Consider the following 24171-nt stretch of genomic DNA (forward strand, 5'->3'; position numbering starts at 1 on the left):
TGGCCTCCATCATCCGTAAATGGAAGAAGTTTGCAACCACCAGGACTCTTCCTAGACTAGGCCACCCGGCCAAACTGAGCGATCGGGGGAGAAGAGCCTTAAGCCTTGTACACACGATACGATTGGTGGTCTGTTGACAGACTGTTCTAAAATTTTGCCGTTAGTACTCTCCTTTTGACAATTGTCCAATTTTAGCCAACAAATGTTGGATGACGGCTCCACATCAGATTTTCGTATGGTCAGTACACAAATCCGTCACACAAAGTCGAAAGTAGAAATATGCATGCTCGGAATCAATGCTCACCAAACATGAAATTAGCAGAAGGGGCCCAAAGGGTGGCACTCAAGAACTGACATTTCTTGTAGTACGTCACTACGTTGGTGTTTGTGGCAATTGTGTAACGTTAGTATGCAAGACAAGATCCTGGCACAATGCTTTTTTCAAAAAGAAAATCTACATTAAATGACAGATTAAAGGGTTTGTAAAGGATTTTTTTTTATCTTAATAGCTTCCTTTACCTTAATGCAGTGCTGTTTTCATGTCCTCATTGTTAATTTTTTCTCTCAAGTTGCTGTAATTCTTCTCTGATCTCCACACTTTCTGGTTGTCTGTTTCCTGATAACCCCAGTGCTGGGAGCTTTCTCTCTGTGGTCACTAACTTCAAGGAGGTGTGATTACTGTGTGTCTAAAACCCCTCAGCACCAATCAGTTTAGTTTTCCAAACCATCACTGCCCTGTATTGGCTCTGTGGCTCTGTACAGCAGAGAGGCAGGAAACAACATGCAAAAACGAAAGTAGAAACTACAGGTACATTATATGATTGATTTTTATCTATTTTTAATCGTTTTAAAAGGAATCAGTTAATTATTACAGTACAGACCAAAAGTTTGGACACACCTTCTCATTCAAAGAGTTTTCTTTATTTTCATGACTATGAAAATTGTAGATTCACACTGAAGGCATCAAAACTATGAATTAACACATGTGGAATTATACATAACAAAAATGTGTGAAACAACTGAAAATATATTTCATATTCTAGGTTCTTCAAAGTAGCCACCTTTTGCAGCAGACACATCTCTAGAACTGATAAGAGGAGACTGTGTGAATCAGGCCTTCATGGTAGAATATCTGATAGGAAACCACTGCTAAAGAAAGGCAACAAGCAGAAGAGACTTGTTTGGGCTAAAGAACACAAGGAATTGACATTAGACCAGTGGAAATCTGTGCTTTGGTCTGATGAGTCCAAACTTGAGATCTTTGGTTCCAACCCCCGTGTCTTTGTGCGACGCAGAAAAGGTGAACGGATGGACTCTACATGCCTGGTTCCCACCGTGAAGCATGGAGGAGGAGGTGTGATGGTGTGGGGGTGCTTTGCTGGTGACACTGTTGGGGATTTATTCAAAATTGAAGGCATACTGAACCAGCATGGCTACCACAGCATCTTGCAGCGGCATGCTATTCCATCCGGTTTGCGTTTAGTTGGACCATCATTTATTTTTCAACAGGACAATGACCCCAAACACACCTCCAGGCTGTGTAAAGCCCCATACACACTATCAGTTTTCCTGATGGTTTTCTCTTCAGGTTTACCAAAACCATCTAATATGAGGTCAAACCTTAAGCGATTCAATTTGAATGCAATCAGGCAGGTCCTTGTACTACATGGTTTTGGTAAAACTGAAGAGAAAACCAGCAGGAAAACTGATAGTGTGTATGGGGCTTAAGGGCTATTTGACCAAGAAGGAGAGTGATGGGGTGCTGCGCCAGGTGACTACCTCTTGAAGCTCATCAAGAGAATGCCAAGAGTGTGCCAAGCAGTAATCAAAGCAAAAGGTGGATACTTTGAAGAACCTAGAATATGAAATATATTTTCAGTTGTTTCACGCTTTTTTGTTATGTATAATTCCACATGTGTTAATTCATAGTTTTGATGCCTTCAGTGTGAATCTACAATTTTCATAGTCATGAAAATAAAGAAAACTCTTTGAATGAGAAGGTGTGTCCAAACTGTTGGTCTGTACTGTATGTCTCTATACCCTGTAAACAGTCATTTCAGCATCATTTTTTTTTATTTACAACTCCTTTCATTTCCACATTGAAAACAATCAATCTGTCATTTATTGGAGATTGTCTTTACATATTATATTATGTCTGATTTAGTCTGCTATTTGCAGCTACAACATTACAAAGAAGTGGAAACTGAGAAAGCTTTTTGAAGCGAAACATGTTGATCCCATCTTCTTTTACGAATGTCCAAATGTACAATTGTGATATTGGATTGTAGCTGATAACACATGTTTTTATATCTGATTGTTTTCAATGTGGAAATGAATCTTTCATTTTATGGAGATTTTCTTTTTCTTTTTTTCTTTTGTGGCATAACAAAAAAAAAACTTTTTTTTCCCCAATTGCTCAGCCCTGTTTCTCCCCTGGGGGTATATAGGAAGTTGATATTTTTGTGATTAGATATTTTAGGAGATAGTGCCAGGTTGCTACTATAACAAGATCCGCCACCTAATTTGCAGAATAATTACATCTGTAATCACAGATGGAACAGAAAAAATTAACGCAAAAAACAAAACAAAATTGTTTTCCTTTACTATATAAGCACTAAATAAAAGACATTTCCTTTCAGTTTTTCTTTATGGTTTGAAGCAGTACCTAAAGTAAACAAACTGAATGCCGTAAATACCATTCTGTTGCCTTGTGCTAGGCGCGGATAGCTTCTAATTCTGTTTTGACAAAATAGAGAGAAAGAATCTACTTTTGTTTTACCGGCTTGGGAAGAAAGAATGTTCTTGGGTACATAGGGTCACCTGATCTCGTAGGCAATTACACAGTTACAGGAAAAAAAAGTCTACAGCTCGTAAGCACATAAAAAAGTCACTTCTGGGAATTAAGCAGAAAAATGACTTTTTAGATGTCGTCTGTTGAATCATTTTGAATTCCACCTCCAGAGCAGAAAATGATGAGTTTAATATCATAGCAGGAGGTATCTTGCAACTCTTTTAAAAGACAGCTCTCAGCAACCAGCGGCTTCCCAGCTTACAATTTATTACTTTCTCCTTGTCTTTGCAGACAAATTATATGACAATCACTCTCCTTTTTAATTCCAGTGTGCTTTGCTTCATCTTAGTTTTAATTGCTTCTCCGGCAAAGGAGCAAACTTTCAGTAAAGGAAGCTGCTTTTTTTTTTTCCGAAGACAGTTACTCTATGTATTTACAACAAAGGGAAATAAATATGCCTGGTACTTATCAGATGAAAGCTCCACGAAGGTTTATATTTTTAGAGTTTGACAGCTGAGAAAGAAATGATGCCTGGCGGACTATTTAAGTGCACCTGCCGTATATAAGCACCGCTGAGGAAGCGCATTTAACCACTTAAGCCCCGGACCAAAATGCAGGTAAAGGACCAGGCCCCTTTTTGCGATTCGGCACTGCGTCGCTTTAACTGACAATTGCGCAGTCGTGCCACGTGGCTCCCAAACAAAATTTATGTCCTTTTTTTCCCACAAATAGAGCTTTCTTTTAGTGGTATTTGATCACTTGTGTGGTTTTTATTTTTTGCACTATAAACAAAAAAAGAGCGACAATTTTGAAAAAAAATCTATATTTTTTACTTTTTGCTATAATAAATATCCCCCGATAATATATAAAAAAATATATTTTTTCCTCAGTTTCGGCCGATACGTATTCTCCTACCTATTTCTGGTAAAAAAAATCGCAATAAGCGTTTATCGGTTGGTTTGTGCAAAATGTATAGCGTTTACAAAATGGGGGATAGTTTTATTGCATTTTTATTATTTATTTACTTTTTACCACTAATGACGGCGATTAGCGATTTTTTTCGTGACTGTGACATTATGGCGGACACTTCGGACAATTTTGACACATTTTTGGGACCATTGTCATTTTCACAGCAAAAAATGCATTTAAAGTGCATTGTTTACCGTGAAAATGTCAATTGCAGTTTGGGAGTTAACCACAAGGGGGCGCTGAAGAGGTTAAGTGTGACCTTATTTGTGTTTCTAACTGTAGGGGGGTGTGGCTGTAGGTGTGACGTCATTGATTGTGTTTCCCTATAAAAGGGAACACACGATCAATGATGGCGCCACAGTGAAGAACGGGGAAGCTGTGTTTACACACAGCTCTCCCCGTTCTTCAGCTCCGGGGACCGATCGCGGGACTCCAGCGGTGATCGGGTCCACGAGTCCCACGATCACGGTCACGGAGCTTCGGATCGAGCGCACCTGCGACCCACGGCTGGGCACTTAAAGAGGACTTACCTGTACGTGCTTGTGCCCAGCCGTGCCATTCTGCCGATGTATATCTGCAGGAGGCGGTCCTTAAGTGGTTAAAGGTGCCATGCAGTCAACATTAAACGTTAAAGGGTTAGCAAAAAAAATCTGCCTGTGCAGGTAATGCCGCGTACACACGATCAGTTTTCCCGTCGGAAAAACCTTGGATGTTTTTTCCGACGGAATTCCGCTCAAGCTTGTCTAGCATACACAGGGTCACCACCTTTTGCACAGAGCAGCCTGGATCCTCCTCTTCTTGGGTCCTTCTTTGCTGCTCCTAGCCCCTCCCTCCTTTGAGTACCCCTCAGCCAGCAGCTTGTTACAGGGGGCACCCAAGCCGAGTCAGAGCTCTGTGTATCCATTTAGACACGGAGCCCCAGCCTGGCCCCCCTCTCTCCTGATTGGCTGACTGACTTTGATTAACAGCCACGGGAGCCAATGGTGCCACTGCTCTGTCTCAGCCAATCAGGAGGCGTGTACTGGATGGCTGTTACGTACTGTACGTACCTTGTAGTAGAGCCTGACTTTGTAGGAGGAGACCTCTCTTACAGCCCTGGCTCAGGAGTCACTGGAGTTGGGACAGTGAGCTTGTGAGCACAGTGAGGTAGGAGTGCCTGGAATAGTTGTAGTAGCTGGCACAATAGAAGGATAATGACCCTCCAGGGATGGCTGGGACTGCAGGTCAGCAGCCTGATGAGCTGGCGGGTGCAGGATCAGCAGCAAACCGGGTCAGATACAGAAGCAATACAGAGCAAGCAGCAGGCAGTAGCAGGGTCAGACAAGCCGGGTCGGAGCAGGTAATCAGGCAGTTAAATGCAACAGGCTTAAGCATGGTCAGATGAAGAGGCAAGGTTTGGCAGCAGTTTAACAACAGAAGATTAAAGCAGGTTCAAGGCAAGCCAAGGTCAGGATTGGAGATAAACAGAGCCGGTTCGGTAAAAGTAATAAGCAGACAGGTTCACAGATTACTAGGCACAGAGCTGCAGATCAAACAGCAATGCAAAAATGCATCTGCTGTCTTTAAAAGCTCGGGGTGCGTGGCGGTGCACAGGCTCACACAGGCGCCGTTGTCTGGTCTGGCGCACACGCAAGAACCTCCGTTCTGTACCAGCGGGTCCCTGACAATGGCTGAGGGGATCCTGGACATCGCTGGAGAGAGAAGGGCCTCAGGTAGGTAATTAGGGGGGCTGCTACACACAGAAGGTTTTTTTATCTTTTTTTTTATCAAAAAACCTTCTGCCTCTACAACTCCTTTAAGTATGCAGATCAAAACCTCCTGGCCTGGCCTCCACCCACTAACTTCCAGAAGTTTCTACAAGCTTCTAGATCTAGGGGAAGGTACCAGAAACCTGCATCTGTAGAGCCATCCAGCCTGACCTCCAGTAACCTGACCAAATTACAGACTCGCATAACTTCTCATGAGTCATAGGCTTGAATTTTCCTACACTAACACTAGTAGCACACTAGAGGGTGCTACACTAGCTTTTTTTTTCCACTTCAGACTCAACCAAAGATAAAAAGGATCTAATAGACGAGGAGAGGACCACACTCCTGGCCCATACTTCACTTGCCGATATCATCTCCTCTATGGTATCGCATCATAAGTGGTTCATTTTAATTAAATGTATGATTTATTTATTTATTTATTTAAATTTTTCCTCTTCTTTTTCTTTCCTTTCTCTCTTTTTTTTTTTTCTTTTTAAGTACATTTTTCCTCCTTTACATCATTCATTTCAGTTTACAAAGGGATAACACAACAATCCGCATCTGAGTGAAAGAAAAAAAAAAAAAAAACAGAAAACAAAAGAACAAAAATACCCTCTCCCCCCCCCCTTCCTCCCCCACCCAAACCCCCCCCTGCCAGCGTCCTTTTCCTAGTTTCGGTGCCCTTATTTCGCTATAACTCCCTTCTACTGATTGTATCTCTATCTCCTTGCGCCCTGTCTCTCACCGGCTGAATGAGAGAAACCGCGCAGGCTCGATGGTACCCGCATGATCTCCCCCCCACTGGTGGTCCCGCTTGCGAGCCTATCCCAATCATATCCAATGCGAGCCCGGGCCTCCAGTCAGTGCATTATATACCCATAGCATCAGCATAACCCATTGTATATTTGAATCTTTTCCATTTCTCCCACTTCTCTTCAAATTCTTCCCATTTCTCTTCGTCTCTAAATCTTAAGTGTTCTAGATTTACTCTACTCTGTTACACCACCCTCTTAATGAGGGGCTCTCTTTTCCCTGCCAGTTACGCGCTATCTGATGTTTTGCCGCGTTCAATAATTGTGGGACCAAAGTCTTCAAATATTGTTTTGTTGGGATTCGGGATCTGTGCAATATGCATACCCAAGGATCATCCGGAAGTTCGTTATTTGTGATTTCTTGGATTTTTTGTCTGATCTCCCTCCAATATCTTCCTATTTTAGGGCATGCCCACCAAACATGTGCCATAGAACCAACTTCGCCGCAGCCCTTCCAGCATCGTTGTGATGCAGATCCTGAGAATTTATATAATTTATCCGGCGTAAGATACCATCGAACCAAACATTTGTAGTTTAGTTCTCTAGTGTCATTATTTATTGAGGTTTCATGGACCCTAGTTATTATTTGGTTAATCTCAAACTCGTTTACCCGAGAGCCCAGCTCCTCCTCCCACCTCTCTATAAATGGTAGGGCATTCTGTGTTCTTGTTTCGTTTAATATCTGATATATTTTAGAAATTGTGCCCTTCTCAATCTTCCCTTCGCATAATTTCTCGAGAAGTAGTAGGTTTGTCTCCGCTCTAACCGGTTGGGGAAGACTGTCGAAAAAATGTTTTAGTTGTGTGTACCGCCAATCATTAATAAGTATCATTTCCTTTTTGTTTTTTAATTCCTGGATTGTTAAAAGCCTATTGAACTTCATAATGTCTTTCAATTTAGTGTTTTCTTGTAAAATCCATTTTCCAAACCAATTTTTTTTCCCCCGGTGGGAAATATTTTAAAGGAATTAAGGGAATTACGCCCATTTATTTATTTTTGTGCATTGTACACTAGCTTTTTGAACTAACAAAATGCAATTACCTGGAAGTACAGCATAAGAGAGGGGTTAGATTAAGCATATGCAGTGTATGTTTAGTGTCATCTATGAGCATTTGGAGAGGGGGGCGGAGTGGGGGCGGAGTGGGGGTGGGTGTAAAATGGGCAGTGTAAATGGGTAGCTGTTCACGAGAAGCCGTGGTCTTGCAGGGTCATTATATAGCAATCCCATACCTGGCTACCTTATCCTGCTTTTCTAATTGTTATCCTCAGTAAATATGGTTCTTCTGCATCTGTTATTTTCTCACATTCACATGTGTGACATAAATTTTTCCATCGGTCCTTCCTGCGCCAAAAGATACCAACACCTGGATCACGGCGCCGCTGTCATCTGTTCTGTTATTTGTGATTTCCCCTGACTGGTAGGATACATTGACACTATATAAATATAGACCTCCAAAGTGCTATGGGATCATATATTTAATTCAAACATTCAAATACAAGGCTTAAAAACTCGGTAGAACAGAAATTGAACTTATATGTTTATTTTCCATGTAAATGAGTTCTATTTTCTGAATCACTGACATGAAGCTGTAGGGAGCAGAGGGATACAATGAGCTTACTATTTATTAATGCGTTTTTCCAACAATAATGTGCTTTCTATAATTGTCCCTATTCATAAAACACATGACATTTAATGGTGTAATAAAATAAATTCTACAAAGCAATTACCTGTTTGTGCAAGGCTAAGCAATAAGAAAGAGATCCGATGACAGAAGTTTATAGGCTCGGGTACTAGAGCAGAAAAGTACAACCAGTACCTAGCTTCCAAGATAATACAGATGCAATATGGTAAAGTGTACCTATTATCAGATATTTTTTCATGTTAAGTACATACATGCTACGCAATGCACTTCTGAATATTTATTACCTCCTACAGAGATCACAGTACCAACAATGCTCTCATTGGCTTTTCAAAGGGTCTGAGCCATCTTTATTCAGGCATCATTCGGGGTCAACATCTTCCTGAAATAATGGCTAGGAGGTGACAATCATGTAAATCCTGGTGCCTGTTTAGGTTGTGCCCGCTCTCACAAATATATGACATAGATTAGCCCATGCTGCATCCTGTCACCCTATGACTTTGTACAAAGATACAATGTTGCAGTCTGGTCACTTAAAGGGGTTGTAAAGGAATTTTTTTTTTTATCTTAATAGCTCTCAAGTTGCTGTAATTCTTCTCTGATCTCCACACTTCCTGGTTGTCTGTTTCCTGATGACCACAGTACTGGGAGCTTTTTCTCTGTGGTCACTAACTTCAAGGAGGTGTGATTACTAGGGGCCTGATTCTTAAAGACTTAGGACGGGCGTATCAGTAGATACGCCGTCGTAAGTCCGAATCCGTGCCGTTGCAACTTTAAGCGTATGCTCAAACTGAGATGCGCCTAAATGTTGCTAAGATACGGCCGGCGTAAGTCTCCTATGCTGTCGTATCTTAACTGCATATTTAGGCTGGCCGCTAGGGGCGTGTATGCTGATTTAAGCCTAGAATATGTAAATCAGCTAGATACGCCTATTCAGGAACGTACGCCCGGCCGTCGCAGTAAAGATACGCCGTTTACGTAAGGGGTTTTCAGGCGTAAAGATAAACCACCAAAAACATGGCGCAGCCAATGTTAAGTATGGATGTCGGAACCGCGTCAAATTTTTCAAATTTTACCTCGTTTGCGTAACTCGTCTGTGAATGGGGCTGGCCGTAATTTACGTTCATGTCGAAAGCATGACGATTTGCCGACGTCATTTGGAGCATGCGCACTGGGATACGTCCACGGACGGCGCATGCGCCGTTCGATCGAAACGTCATTTACGTGGGGTCACAGTTAATATACATAAAACACGCCCACCTCTTCCACATTTGAGTTAGGCGGGCTTACGCCGGCCCTAATACACTACGCCGCCGTAACTTCGGGGGCAAAATCTTTGAAAATACCATACTCGCCTCTCAAAGTTAGGGCGGCGTAGCGTATAGGAGATACGCTACGCCCGCCTAAAGGTACGTTAATCTACCCCTGTGTGTCTAAAACCCCTCAGCACCAATCAGTGTCGTTTTCCAAACCATCACTGCCCTGTATTGGCTCTGTGGCTCTGTACATCACAGAAGCAGGAAACAACATGCAAAAACGAAACTAGAAACTACAGGTACATTATGTGATTGATTTGTATCTATTTTTAATCATTTTTTAAAAGGAATCAGTTAACTATTATGTCTCTATACCCTGTAAACAGTCATTTCAGCAAAAAGTTCCTTTACAACTCCTTTAAAGGGGTTGTAAAGGTACAATTTTTTCCCCCTAAATAGCTTCCTTTACCTTAGTGCAGTCCTCCTTCACTTACCTCATCCTTCCATTTTGCTTTTAAATGTCCTTATTTCTTCTGAGAAATCCTCACTTCCTGTTCTTCTGTCTGTAACTCCACACAGTAATACAAGGCTTTCTCCCTGGTGTAGAGTGTTGTGCTCTCCCCCTCCCTTGGACAACAGGAGAGTCAGGACGCTCTCTACGTTGCATATAGAGAAAGGAGCTGTGTGTTAGTGGACCTCCTGACTCTCCTGTAGTCCAAGGGAGGGGGCGAGCATGACACTCCACACCAGGGAGAAAGCCTTGCATTACTGTGTGGAGTTACAGACAGAAGAACAGGAAGTGGGGATTTCTCAGAAGAAATAAGGACATTATAAAGCAAAAATGGAAGGATGAGGTAAGTGAAGGAGGACTGCACTAAGGTAAAGGAAGCTATTTAGGGAAAACAAATTACCTTTACAACCCCTTTTAGCAGAGGAGACTGAAAAAATGACACCTCATGCCTGCAACAACACACGAAAAATTCTCCTGCGCTCTGGTGTTTTCTGCTAAAGGGCAACGTAATCCAATTTCAAGGCAAAGTCTAGAATCTTGCAGCCCTCCTCAGAATCATGGGAATTCATGCAACTAAAAAGAAAAGAAAAAGGAGGGCACACCGACTTAGTGCATTACCGTTTAAAAGATGTTATTAAATAAAATAAAACAATGATCTTACTCACAAAAGGAGTTGTAAAGAGCGCTTGTCAAGCAATCAAACTGGTACACAGCATCGCCAGCAAAACCTGATGACAACCCGGATCGGATGGTATCAAGCCGGCAAAATGGCTGACGCGTTTCAGAGGCACAGGGGTGAGGAGCGCTAAGCTCACGCACACCCGGTGCTTCCCCAGGACAGAGGCCGTGGCTGCGCCCTAGGTGGCCTAGTTCGCATAGTGGTAGCAACGACCCTGCTTGTCAATCAAAAGCTGTGATGCAGGGGGCGGGGCCGAGTACTGCTGTCTGTGTCAGGAAAAGCATCTTTCTGTGGGGGCACCCCCTGAAGAGGAGAGGTCTGGAGCGTCGGCAGGGGACCCCAGAAGAAGAGGATCAGGGCTGCTCTGTGCAATAGCATTGCACAGAGCAGGTAAGTATAGGCATGTTTGCTATTTTTAATTGAAAAACAAATTTTGGGTTTAATACCGCTTTAATGATACATTTATACAACTTGCTTGAAAAAGTATACTGTTGCTGTATATTATCCTGGGAATTTAATCATAGAAAAATTACTGAAAGGTCCACCTGAAATCCTACGTTTTGGTAAAGCTTAGTTTTAAAACAATGTCAGCACAAGAGACAGTACTAAAATGTATTCCTAAGTGTCCCTTGTGCTTGTACCGGCTGTCATAGTTTACATTTCCTGTCCTCTGCCAGCCTTCCATACACATGCAGCTGTAATCTTACAGTACTACGGGGTTAATAGTGCATTTGCCAAGCTGCTGCTAACAAGGCAAGCAGAATATTGGCATGCAAAAAAAGGGGATCAACTCCAGAGATAAAACGATAATTCTCCCGCTCTACAAGACTCTGCTGTCCAGTTCTGGGCACCAGTCCTCAGGAAGGATGTACTGGAAATGGAGAGAGTACAAAGAAGGGCAACAAAGCTAATAAAGGGTCTGAAGGATATTAGTTAGGAAGAAAGGTTGCGAGCACTGAACTTATTCTCTCTGGAGAAGAGACGCTTGAGAGGGGATATGATTTCAATGTACAAATACCGTACTGGTGACCCCACAATAAGGATAAAACTTGTTTTGCGGAAGGGAGTTTAACAAGACATGTGGCCACTCATTAAAATTAGAAGAAAAGAGGTTCAACCTTAAACTACGTAGAGGGTTCTTTACTGTAAGAGCAGCAAGGATGTGGAATTCCCTTCCACAGGCGGTGGTCTCAGCAGGGAGCATCGATAGTTTCAAAAAGCTATTAGATAAGCACCTGAATGACCACAACATACAGGGATATACAATGTAATACTGACATATAATCACACACATAGGTTGGACTTGATGGACTTGTGTCTTTTTTCAACCTCACCTACTATGTAATTAAGTAATAGAACTAGGGACCTGTCACAGGAACTAATATTTGTAGTAATTTCTTATAACTGAGGTCCTCTAACCCCCTTATTAATTGTGTTGCTTTTCTCTGGACTCTCTCCAGTTCAAGGACATCCTTCCTGAGGATGGGTGACCAAACGTATCTGCATACTCAAGGTGTGGCCAAACCAGAGTTTTGTAAAGTGAAAGAGTTATAGTTTTATCTCTGGAATATATAAATGTTTTTTGTTTTTTTTGGTGGAGAATGCGGGCAGTATATAAATGTTTTTTTTTTTTTGGTGGAGAATGCGGGCAGTATATAAATGTTTTAATGTGTGCAACGAATCTGCTAGCCTTGTTTGCTTTGGGTTAGCATGCTATTGCTGAGTCTGTTATCTACTAGGACCCCAGATCCTTTTCCATCCTGGATTTCCCCAGAGGTTTTACCCCCCAGGAGTAACTTGCATGCGTATTTTTAGCTCACAAGTGCATTACATTTTTTAACATGAAGCCAGTATACCATATACACACCTCCCAACTTTTTGAGTCGGGAATGAGGGACACCTATCAGCAAAAGTATGCAGGCATAGGACACACCCCTTGCCATGCCCCCTTAAAGGAGAATTGTACAAAAAAACAAGATTGGTTAAACCATTAGGTGCTTTTTTTTTACCAATACTATTCCTTTGTATTGGCTTTTGAAATGTACAAATGCAGCAATTTAGAAACCAGGTGAAAGGTTTAGCGCTGGAAAACACTTTTTGATAGATAAAAAGTGCATTTTATATACATCTATAGAGATCAGACCAAAATGAGGGACAAATTAGGAGCTATGAGGGACAGAGGGACATTGCTCCAAATCAGGGACAGTCCCTCAAAATCAGGGACAGTTGGGAGCTATGCATATAGCTGCCCACCCCTCTATTATATTAAGGTCTTCTTATAAAGTTGCTATTTCCTTTTGTGAAGTTATTGCTCAGCTTAGTTTTGTATCATTAGCAAACATTGAGATTGAACTATTTATGCCAACCTCTATATCATTTATGAAATAGTTGAACAGAATTGGTCCCAGGACAGAGCCCTGGGGCACAACACTCACAATACAAGACCTTTTAGATAATATGCCATTAATCACTACTCTGATCATGTCCTTGTAACCAATTTTCTATCCAGGAAAATACAATATCTTTAATGCAAAAGCACATTCATTTGTAAATTAAGCGTTCCTGTGGTGCAGTGGCTTTAGCGAAATGTATATTATATGCCCTTTTACCTTTATTTTTATTCACTCAGGTTTAACTTGTGTTCTTTTATATTTGTTGCCCAGTGAAATGCACTGACAAATATTGTTTAATGTCCTTAAATCATTACTACTTTTCCTTATGTAGCGACCCTTTACCTTCAAAAGGACGCTATGTTAAATTTAGTGGGGGAATGAGAGTTATGTTGCTCTCATTCTTGATTTTGTTAAATTTGGCTGTCGCCAAATCTGGATTGTTCTGTGGGTCAGTCTGCGTTCCAGGGATGTGGTTCTATCTCTGGGCAGCAGGTGGCGCCAGAGGGGATCCAGGCGGAGCCGCTTCTTCCCAGCAGCCAATTGGAGGAGTTTTCCCTTGCGGGACATGCTGGGGAGGGGTATTTCTGTGGCGGAGGCCATTGTTCTGGGTTTTTCGCGGGTTTCTGGTTCCCGGGTGCAGCACCCACCTTTAGGGTGTGCGCACATCACGGGCCCCACCACTATGGCCTACCTGGCCTGGAGTCGCGTGCTACACGGAGTTCCTGACTCTGGGCCCTCCTGGCCTGGAGAAACTGATGCTACCAAGGAGCCCCAGTGACTTACTGGGTCCCCACTTCTACAAGGGAGATCCCAGGCTGTATGCCGTTCGGTGGGGATCGGCTTTGAGGAGAACCCAGAGGCAGGTTATCCAAAAGGGCTTGAACGAACCATCGGGGATCTGGTGACCGGACATTGACAGGTACACTCACACTGTTAACCGGTGACCCTGACGTAATTTACTGGGAGGATTCGCTCTATCATTTAACTTAACCTTACCCTAGGCCTGTGGCAGAGGCATCAACATCCAATCAGAGTCAAGTCTGTGGCAGAGACTTGTTCCTCCCAGAAACCTCAAGTGACGCTCTGGCTGCCAGGCCTGTGGCAGGGGCCTGTTCAGGGGCACTTCACCCACTCTGGCTGGAGTGGTGACGTACTGATATAATTACAGAAGGCAGGACTGCTTTCCTTATCCAAAGCCTGACACTGCGAAGTTACTCTATTTTCATCAACCTTTTCTGTCTACCTCAAGTTGATGTTGGTCATGTTGGGCCAGGAAAATAAAGCATTCAGAAAACTTTATCTACAGATTGGACATTCGATTACTGCTCTGCTCACTACCTTCACCCCTAGACACTACATATAGGTAACTTAATACGCCGATCCCAAATCAATTAGCGGCTCCTTCGGGGGTAGCGCTACACTTGTTTTCTTGACCAGTGTAGATAAGAGGTCCCACCTTGTTTTGTGTCTGCCCGACCATGAGTACTCACCATCCCTCTTGCTATTAACTATATTAATAAAACCACACATGAATTGGAGTACAAATGGCCATAGCAGCCTTTTTATTAACAAAAACAACTTATCAGTCTGTTGGTCTTAGAACGGCAACTAGAATTCCAACTTGTTCCACTTGTAACACTGCGGGACCTTTTACCATACCAGGCCTCCAGCCGTGACACACCAGCTCGGAGACAACCCACACCCGCAGTGCAACCATTACCGTATTCCAGCTAACCTTAGTAACTGGAATACACCAGTCTGGAACATACCACAGATTAGCCCCCCCACACTTCCATCTCAACTGTATTTTCTTCCACCGTCAAAAGACCAACCACTGCCACACGATCAGCTGCCATGACGTCCTTTGCTCATATTGCACCTGCAAAGAGATAAAGCAAACCAACCAAACAAAACAAAACACAGGGAGGGTGGGTGGGAAGCTGCCTGCTTGTCACCTCTCCCTTCTCTGCTGTCCAGGAGACCCCAGCTATCCCTTAACTACCGTATTTTTCGCTCCATAAGACACACTTTTCCCCCCTAAAAAATCGGGAGAAATACCTGTGCGTCTTATGGAGCGAATACTAACAAAACCCCCGCCCGTTGTCTCCGCTGCTGCCGCCGCCATCTCACTATTAAGGGCGGCCGTCTCCTTCGAGCGCTGGGCGATCTCATGTCACTCACAGTAAAAAGGAAACTAAGCAGCCCCAGTGGCCGAATGGAGTACTACTCTGTCTTTTGAGTGACAGATGGACAGGCGACTGTGATGACGTCCTTGCCAGTCGCCAGGCACAGAACATGCTGCATTTAATGGACACAGAACAGGCTGCATTTTATGGACACAGAACAGGCTGCAAGTCAGGCTGGATTTAATGGGCACAAGTCAGGTTGCATTTAATGGGCACAAGTCAGGCTGCATTTCATGGGCACTGGTAAATATTTTGGTACACCATTTGGTTTCAGAATATTTTTTCTTGTTTTCCTCCTCTAAAACCAAGGTGCATCTTATGGTCAGGTGCGTCTTATGGAGCGAAAAATACGGTAACTACCACAAACCGCTCCTCATACTGTTGCTCCAACCAATCCACCTCTCCCCCATTCTCCACCTACAATCCTTAACCCCATAGTTGCTTTCCCTTCTCACACTGTCATGCCGGCCCTGCACTATCTCTAATTTTATCTCGCTCCAGGTCTTACTTTACTTGTTCTTTGGTGCAAGAATTTGATGCCATTTAGGAGCACAGCTTACCAATGTCGGCCCTTTTGAAATAACATTTCTAATGCCTTTTCTGCTTAGAAGAAAACAAATAAAAAATACTAAACATTAGCAGACAACAAGAAATTGTACTGGGTGTCTGATTTAGAAGATCATACAATGTACATATTAGTAGTGATCTAAGCTTCAGGCCCAGACCTATAATGTCATGCAGGACCCTTCCTTATTCTAACTATTCAAAATTAATGAAAGCTACTTTACACTATTACATTGTGTTACTAGTTATAGCTACATACAGTGGGCTAGATTCAGATACATTGGTGTATCTATCGGCGGGGCGTATCTCCGATACGTTACGCCGCCGTAAATTAGGGGGCAAGTTCCGTATTCAGAAAGAACTTGCGCCCTAAGTTACGGCGGCGAAACGTATGTGGTCCGGCATAAGCCCGCCTAATTTAAATGTTGATGATGTGGGTGTGTTTTATTTAAATGAATTGTGACCCCACGTATATGAAGTTTTTTACGAACGGCGCATGCGCCGTTCGTGAAAGAATCCCAGTGCGCATGCTCGAAATTACGCAAATCGTCATTGCTTTCGACGTGAACGTAAATTACGTCCAGCTCTATTAGCGAAAGACTTACGCAAACGACGTAAAATTTTCAAAATTCGAGGCGGGAACGACGTCCATACTTAACATAGGATACGCCTCATATAGCAGGGGTAACTTTACGCCAGAAAAAGCCTAACGTAAACGACGTAAAAAATGCGCCGGGCAGGCGTACGTTTCTGAATCGGTGTAACTACCTAATTTGCATAATCCTCGCGGAAATATACGGAAGCGCCACCTAGCGGCCAGCGTAAATATGCAGCCTAAGAAACGACAGCGTAAGAGACTTACGCCGGTCGGATCTTAGGCAAGTCTATGCGTAACTGATTCTATGAATCAGTCGCATAGATACGACCCCGCAACTCAGAGTTACGACGGCGTATCCGGAGATACGCCGTCGTAACTCCGTTGTGAATCCGGGCCAATGATTGCAAGGAAACCCATTTGACAAAGCTATGTGACTAGAGTTTACAAAAAATAGCAACTGTTTATTTATTTTTATTTTTTTTGCCAACAGAAAACTAGCCTGGATTTCTACATTGACATCCATGCCCATTCCACCATGATGAACGGGTTCATGTATGGGAACATCTTTGAGCAGGAAGATCTGTTTCAGAGACAGGCCATTTTCCCCAAGCTGCTTTGTCGAAATGCTGAAGATTTCTCTTTCGTAAGTATCAACAGTTTTGCACAGTTAAATGGTGGCATAGATGTGGCCTTTTATTGGACAGATGTTATATTAAACAGCATCCCACCCCAGGGACAGGTGGCAGCAGTGGAGTCAAGGTTTGGGTGCTTTTCCCCAGCAGCCTATCAGGAGGGGTTTTCCTCGCTGTGCATGCTGGGGGAGGGTATTTATGGGACAGACGCCATTGGTCTGGGTCTTCTTCCAGTGTGGCACCCACCTTTAGGGTGACCACATCACGGCGCCCCGGCGAAATGGCCTTCCAGGCCGGGGTGCGCGTGCCACGCGGTGTTCCTGGCTCTGGGACCAAGTTGATCCGGAACATTTGAGCTGTGGCTGGGCCCCAGTGATCGACTGGGTCCCCAATCCTGAGAAGAATGCAGGCTCCTGGTATTAGTAACACTTTAAATAAATCCCAGATTTACTGCATCTTTGGAGCATAGGCCTTTCTACTACTTATACTACTGTAGAGGTGTCCATACTTTCTGGACACCTAGCTTAACCACTTCCCGCCCGACCTATGGCCGATTTATGTCCGGGAAGTGGTTTTGAAATCCTGACTGGACGTCCATGGACGTCCTGCAGGATTTCATGCCGCGCACACCCGTGGGGGCGCGCAGCGCGGCGATCGGTGATGCGGGGTGTCAGTCTGACACCCTGCATCTCCGATCTCCGTAAAGAGCCTCCGGCGGAGACTCTTTACCACGTGATCAGCCGTGTCCAACCACGGCTGATCACAATGTAAACAGGAAGAGCCGTTGATGTCTCTTCCTCACTCGCGTCTGACAGACGCGAGTAGAGGAGAGCCGATCGGCAGCTCTCCTGACAGGGGGGGTTCACGCTGATTGTTTATCAGCGCAGCCCCCCCTCGGATGCCAACACTGAATTTTGTTTGGGAGCCACGTCGCACGACCGCGCAATTGCCATTCAAAGTGCGACAGTGCTGAAAGCTGAAAATTGGCTTGGGCGGGAAGGTTTGTAAGTGCCTGGTATGGAAGTGGTTAATTGATAGGGCAATCTTCCTTAGTTGCCTCCAACAGCACAGACTGTGGTTGCATTCCACTGGTTTTACTAACTGTTCTACATGAACACCAACATCTTAAACTATTTTCTTTTTTAATTTAACTTACCCAGATACCAGCTAGAATATCAGTGTTCACAATAGCAGGATGTGGATTAAAAACGGAGATCTGAGCTTGTCCGGCTGATAAGCAGACCAGCTGAGGACCATTCCGTGTTACTTTGTATGCAGGAGATTTGCTTGTTGTTATCGGGAAGATGTGAGGAGCTGCATTTAGGAATTGCTGCTGTTTAGTTTTATTATTGCTCATCAAACCTTTCCGTGAAATAATAATAAGGAGAAAAATTCTGAAGGTCATTTTGACCTAAAACAGCAGAGTCTGCAAACTTCAAGAGACACAATAAAAAAGAAGTCATTTGCCTGATGGAAAGTAATAGAAGTGTTTTCATCAATGAGGCAGGCATACAGTAAATGGTTTTATTTCCCTGTTTTCAGGATTTTAAAGCCTTGTGTTACTAGCTTCTATACCGAGCCTGTGAAAAGCAATAATGATGTAATTATAGGGACTGTTTAATGCTGATTACATTTCCTCATATGTATGGGAGCAATACTGGTGTGGCACCTACCACTATTTTAATTTATTCTGCACATTTTCTGTTTCTTAAAGTAGATGTAAATCCAATAACTAAAAGCTTTAACATCTAGGCATCATTTCAAAAGCCAATTTTAAGATTTTTAAGTAAATACTTAAAGGCCACCATACATACAGTATCTCACAAAAGTGAGTACACCCCTCACATTTTTGTAAATATTTTATTTTATCTTTTCATGTGACAACACTGAATAAAATAGACTTTGCTACAATGTAAAGTAGTGAGTGTACAGCTTGTATAACAGTTTTAAATTTGCTGTCCTCTCAAAATAACTCAACACACAGCCATTAATGTCTAAACCAATGGCAACAAAAGTGATTAAGTGGTAGATGTCCAAATTGGGCCCAATTAGCATTTTTTCCTCCCTGGTGTCATTTGACTCATTAGTGTTACAAGGTCTCAGCTGTGAATGGGGAGCAGGTGTGTTAAATTTGGTGTTATCGCTCTCACTCTCTCATACTAGTCACTGGAAGTTCAACATGGAAATCCATTGCAAAGAACTTTAGTGCAGACCTGAGATCAGAGTGTCCCTTCTCCCTCCTCCTCCTCGTGTGTGTGTTTACAGAACGGACTGAGGAGGAGAGGAGGCCCCAAGCAGTTGCTTGTTTTGCCTGTCTTGTTCCGACGGGCCTGAAAGCAGCCCCAAGGGTGGCGTAATCCGCATGGAACTTCCCCTTTATAGTGCCGTACGTGTTGTACGTCACCACGCTTTGCTAGAGCATTTTTTTAAAACGATCATGTGTGGACAACTTCGTTTTAATGATGAAGTTGGAAAAACTACGTTTTTTCTAGATGCTGAAAAACGTCGTTTTTTTTCATGCCGAAAAACGATCGTGTGTACGCGGCATAAGTGTTTAGTTTGAATCATGAATGGGAGTTTGGGATCGCCCATAGCTTACACAGCTAGTATGGGCTTTAAAACTTAGCAAAACATACATTTATATCACGAAAATAGAGAAAAATCTGCTTTTCCTGGGCCACTGTACACGTTTTACACTTTGTAAGTGATCCCTAGTGCCTGCCAATCTGCAATATGAAAACCTTTAAAACACATAAAAAAAATACTCCAATAAAAGAGAAGCAGATAAAAAGTGTCTTGAATTTGCAAAACTGTGTGCAAACCATTCCGACATCAAGCTTTAATCATGCACTATATACAGGAATAAAATGATTATGAAGCTGAGCTATTTCCATTAGCGAGTGCAGGTTGCTTCTGGGCCTTGCAGTCTAGCAGCGCCCGTCCATAATTGACTGTCTCCCAGCCTGAGCCAAGCTGAGAAACAATGTTCTATTAGCCAGTGACAGTCACATTGAAAAGATTACTCTCCTTAAAGCATCTGTCAGCCCTGATTGATTTACCAAGCACTGCAAACTAAAAAGGTTTCAAGTGCAGATACAATTCTGTGGGCATTTATCACAGCAAACTAAAAAAGAATTCTAGATTATACTAATAATCTGCCGAGCTTTCAGATGCAAACTGGCCAGATCGAGTTAATAACTTGTTTGCTGTGAAATGGGATTCTCTTGCTTTCGTGTACCAGAATCTCTCTTAAATGAATCGCGGCTCAAATGGATTTTGTACTGTGGCTTATGGACTAAATTTAGGTTATGCAACAGGCTCTTTCTTTTCCCCCCAAAATGTGGGAAGCTGTCGCCCAAAGGGTGGAATGGCTGCTGCAATTTTTGCAACCGAATTGATTTGCTAAATATGCTGTTGCTGTAGAAAATGATATTGCATTTCGTTTGGGTGCCAAATATGATTTTTTTTTTAATGCTTCATTTTGGTTCTCTGGATAAAGGGCTTCAGTCGTTTTTTTTTTACATTTTTTGCCCGCATGAGATCACGCCAGAAATGTATTCATATATTCAAAGGTCAGTTTGGTGGGTTGCTCAATGTAGTTCATTATCTGCATTTATTTCCAACTGAATTATGCCTGCTGAATTGGAAATATTACAGGAGCTTTAAGTTACTTGTCTGCTGGACTTTAGACTGCAGTCAATTAAAGGTACACTCCATTTAGACCCCTTTTACACTGGGGCGGTTTGCAGGCGCTATTGTGCTAAAAATAGCACCTGTAAATCGCCCCTAAACAGCTGCTGCTGTTTCTCCAGTGTGAAAGCATCTTTGGAAGCGGTGTGTATACCGCTCCTTCACAGCTCCCGCCCCTTGGAATCAATGGGACAGCACGGCTGTACTGCCAGCAATGCGCCTCTGCAGAGGCGCATTGCCGACGGTTTTAACCCCTTCTCGGCCACTAGCGGGGGTAAAACTGCCCCACTAGCGGCCGAATAGAGCCGCAAAATTAGCGGTAAAGCGCCACTAAAAATAGCGGTGCTTTACCGCCATCGCACCTCCCGCCCCAGTGTGAAAGGGGCCTTAGGCCTTGTACACACGATAGGTTAACCAGAGGACAACAGTCTGATGGACCGTTTTCATCGGTCAAAACCGATCGTGTGTGGGTCCCATAGGTTATTTAACCGTCGGTTAAAAAAAAGCCAACTTGCTTTAAATTTAATGGATTCCTAACCGATAGGTCAAAACCGATCGCTAGTAGGCACGACCATCGGTTAAAATTCCACGCATGCTCAGAATCAAGTCGACGCATGCTTGGAAGCATTGAACTTCATTTTTTTCAGCACGTCGTTGTGTCTTACGTCACCGTCACACCGATGGTGTGTGGGCGCGACGGACCATCAGTCAGCTTCATCGGTTAACAGATGACAACGGTCCTTCAGACCGTTCTCATCGGATGGACTGATCGTGTGTACGCGGCATTAGAGTTTGAGAATGAAATGGGTTGTAAACCCTCATGTTCTTTCACCTTAATGCATCCTATGCATTAAGGTGAAAACATTTCTGTCTGTCACCGCCCCCCGAGCCCCCGTTTTACTTACCTGAGCCATCAAACTTGACCCGGCGGGCACGCGCTCTTCCTCATTCCGGGGTCCTCGGCTCTTGATTGGATAGATTGATAGCAGCGCAACCATTGGCTCCCGCTGCTGTCAATCAAATACAATGACGGGGGTGGGGCCGAGTCATACATTCGGAGGATATGGACGCCGAATGAATGACTCGGGAGCGCACCCACAAGGAAACCCCCCGGAAGATCGCTTCTCCTAGGGGGTTACCTGATGAGAGGAGGAGCCGCGAGAGCTGCCGAGGGACCCCAGAAGTCACGGATCAGGGCCACAAAAAACAAAGCTGTACAACCACTTTAAGCCTTAATAATCAATACAGGGGGCATGGCTCGATTGGTTCCAAGTCAAAGCTCCGAACACCTTAAAAAACTACTTGTTGCCAGAATTCTGGTGTTCTGGGATGACCAGTTGTGCATTTAAATATGCTGTCTGGAAATACTCAGTTCAACCCACTGTTGGCTTCTTGATTCTGTTGCACCGCACAGTATCATGCCACAGGAAAACAAAAACAGCACATGTAAGAGCTTTGGGACAAGCATAATAGGATTATTTGCATCTTTTTGGGAAGATTTTAGAGAACCTATAGAGAACAAAGCATATTCTCACCTTCCGTACACTCCCACACTGCTCTGTTTGCCTTCTAGGAGAAAGATAACCTACCTTATGTGGGCTAGGAGTCACTTAAGCCATAGCTTGCGCGCATAGCTCCCAACTGTCCCTGATTTTGAGGGACTTCTAATATCAGACTGAGTTTCTAGCATTTTCTACTCTATCGAAAAAAAAAAATGAGAGGTTATAGATATTTCTTACATTTTCATTGCATTTACTATGACCTAGTGTTAGGCACACCAGTCAGCCTGTGCTCTGGCAGATTTCTGCTCTCTCTTTCTTCCTTCTTACAGCCTGCAGTGAGCACCAATTAATCTATGCCCCTGAAACTCAGAAGGAAACACAGGAGTATTTGGATGCTTTTGTGGCATCAAGGGCCATATGGTATCCAACTTCCCTAACAAGCTGGGAAATGCTAGACTTTATAATGTTGAGAATAGGAGAGTGGTTTGAGTAGTTCAACAAGAGAACTGGGCAGGGCCGTGTGTTGTTTGTCCACATTAAAGTGATACTAAAACACACAGTGTTCAGTTTACATTGTCTCTTCTATTTCTGTATATGGATGATGGCACTGTAATTATTTTAATAATAATAAAAAAAATATCTAAGTACCTTTTTTCCTAATTGATATACAGTTGTTGCATGACCCAGGTTTTTTCCCAGCCTGTCTGTAAGGAAACATAAGCAGGTGGAGCTTCTAGTCCTTTGCTGCTGGTCACATGATCAAAATAAAAAAAGCTTTTGGGATACAAAGTAAAAATAAAATATTAATATAAATAAACTATTTTAAATTCTCAGACAAATACATGTTTTAAGTGAAATATTTATTAATTTTTGTCAAAACCATGGTGTGGTGTCGCGGGCTGTGTCACGTTCCTCCAGCCTTTGTCCTACAATAACAAGGAGGTGAAGCCTCCATCAATCAAGATGTAATATCCCATCGATAGTGGATACTTGATGGACTGCCCTTACATAATTGATGGGGGGGGGGGGGGCCAAAAGGCATGACTTTAGTCTTGTCACAGTTTATTTAAAGGAAATTATGGGCGATACAAACTTTTATATCACAAATACAGTTAAATAGGAGAGAAGCGGCCAAAGTAGAATCTGGTTTAGTGGGGATAATGAGTGATATACAATTGATATATATAAGTGATAATTGAGCCCATGTGATCTCAGCAGTTGGCCAAGTAGAAACACGTAGATGCTAAAAAGTAAGGGGCCCAAGATTGAGCCCTGAGGAACACCATACTTGACTGGACCAACTTCAGACTGGAATTTGCCAAGAGAAACAAAGTGACAGTGATCAGTTACCCCTTTCCCTCCCACCTGGCCCCCCAATGACAACTCATCCATCCCACCCATCTCTGGCTGCTACAGATGCCAGAGACCAGTGGTGGCCAACTTTTTTTGATAAGGTGACCTCAAGTGTGGACCCGACATCAAATTTAGTGAATATTCCTTATCAGACACACAACAGGATATAGTCAAAGACTCTGGGCATGATACAAGAGATGTTTAGAGGCATGCATACATACAGGAGATGGTCAGAAATTGTGGACATGATACAAGAAATGGCCAGATACTGTAGACATGCTGCAGGCAGGGGCGTAAATAGAAATCACAGGGCCCCATAGCAAAATGTTTAATATGGGCCCCCCCTGCAAACAGCCCCCCCCAATTGCCGCTACTGTGCCCCATCAGATGCTGCCATTGTGCCCATCAATTGCCGCTACTGTGCCCCATGAGATGCTGCCTGGCACTTAACTGTTTCGCAGCGGGTCAGCGGCATCTCCTGTACATCCTCTATGTCTTCTTCCGTCCTTTCTCAGGCATCCAATCACAGCGCCTGATGTTTCAGCCAATCACCGGCAACCTGATTGGCTGAGAGGCGGATTCAGTGTTAGCAAAGCGAATTCCTTCACGTTGCTAACACACAGCTGAGTGACCATCGAATGCCCAGCATTTTTCTCATCCGCACCGGCCTCCACTCAGCTGCGGGCCCCATGGCACCCGTGTGGGTCACTATGGCAGTAGTTCCGTCCCTGGCTGCAGGAGACTTTCAAAGACTGTGAAGATACTATAGAAATTGTTGGAGACAGTCATAGGCTGGAGATGTATTACATGGGGCTGCTAGAAGTCACTACTATAACAGGGCATTAGG

At 43.4% G+C, this 24171-nt stretch overlaps 1 protein-coding gene across 1 annotated transcript in view; it reads left to right on the forward strand.

Annotated features, from left to right (window-relative positions):
* Positions 1-24171, forward strand: part of AGBL4 (AGBL carboxypeptidase 4) — a 2019815-nt gene that overhangs the window by 1788654 nt on the left and 206990 nt on the right. The window contains exon 9 of the mRNA XM_040360525.1: positions 16638-16790. Within this exon, the coding sequence (XP_040216459.1) occupies positions 16638-16790 (153 nt within the window). The remainder of the gene's footprint in view (positions 1-16637; positions 16791-24171) is intronic.

The sequence above is a fragment of the Rana temporaria genome, chromosome 7 (assembly GCF_905171775.1).
Source record: "Rana temporaria chromosome 7, aRanTem1.1, whole genome shotgun sequence".
NCBI classification, from domain to species: domain Eukaryota; kingdom Metazoa; phylum Chordata; class Amphibia; order Anura; family Ranidae; genus Rana; species Rana temporaria.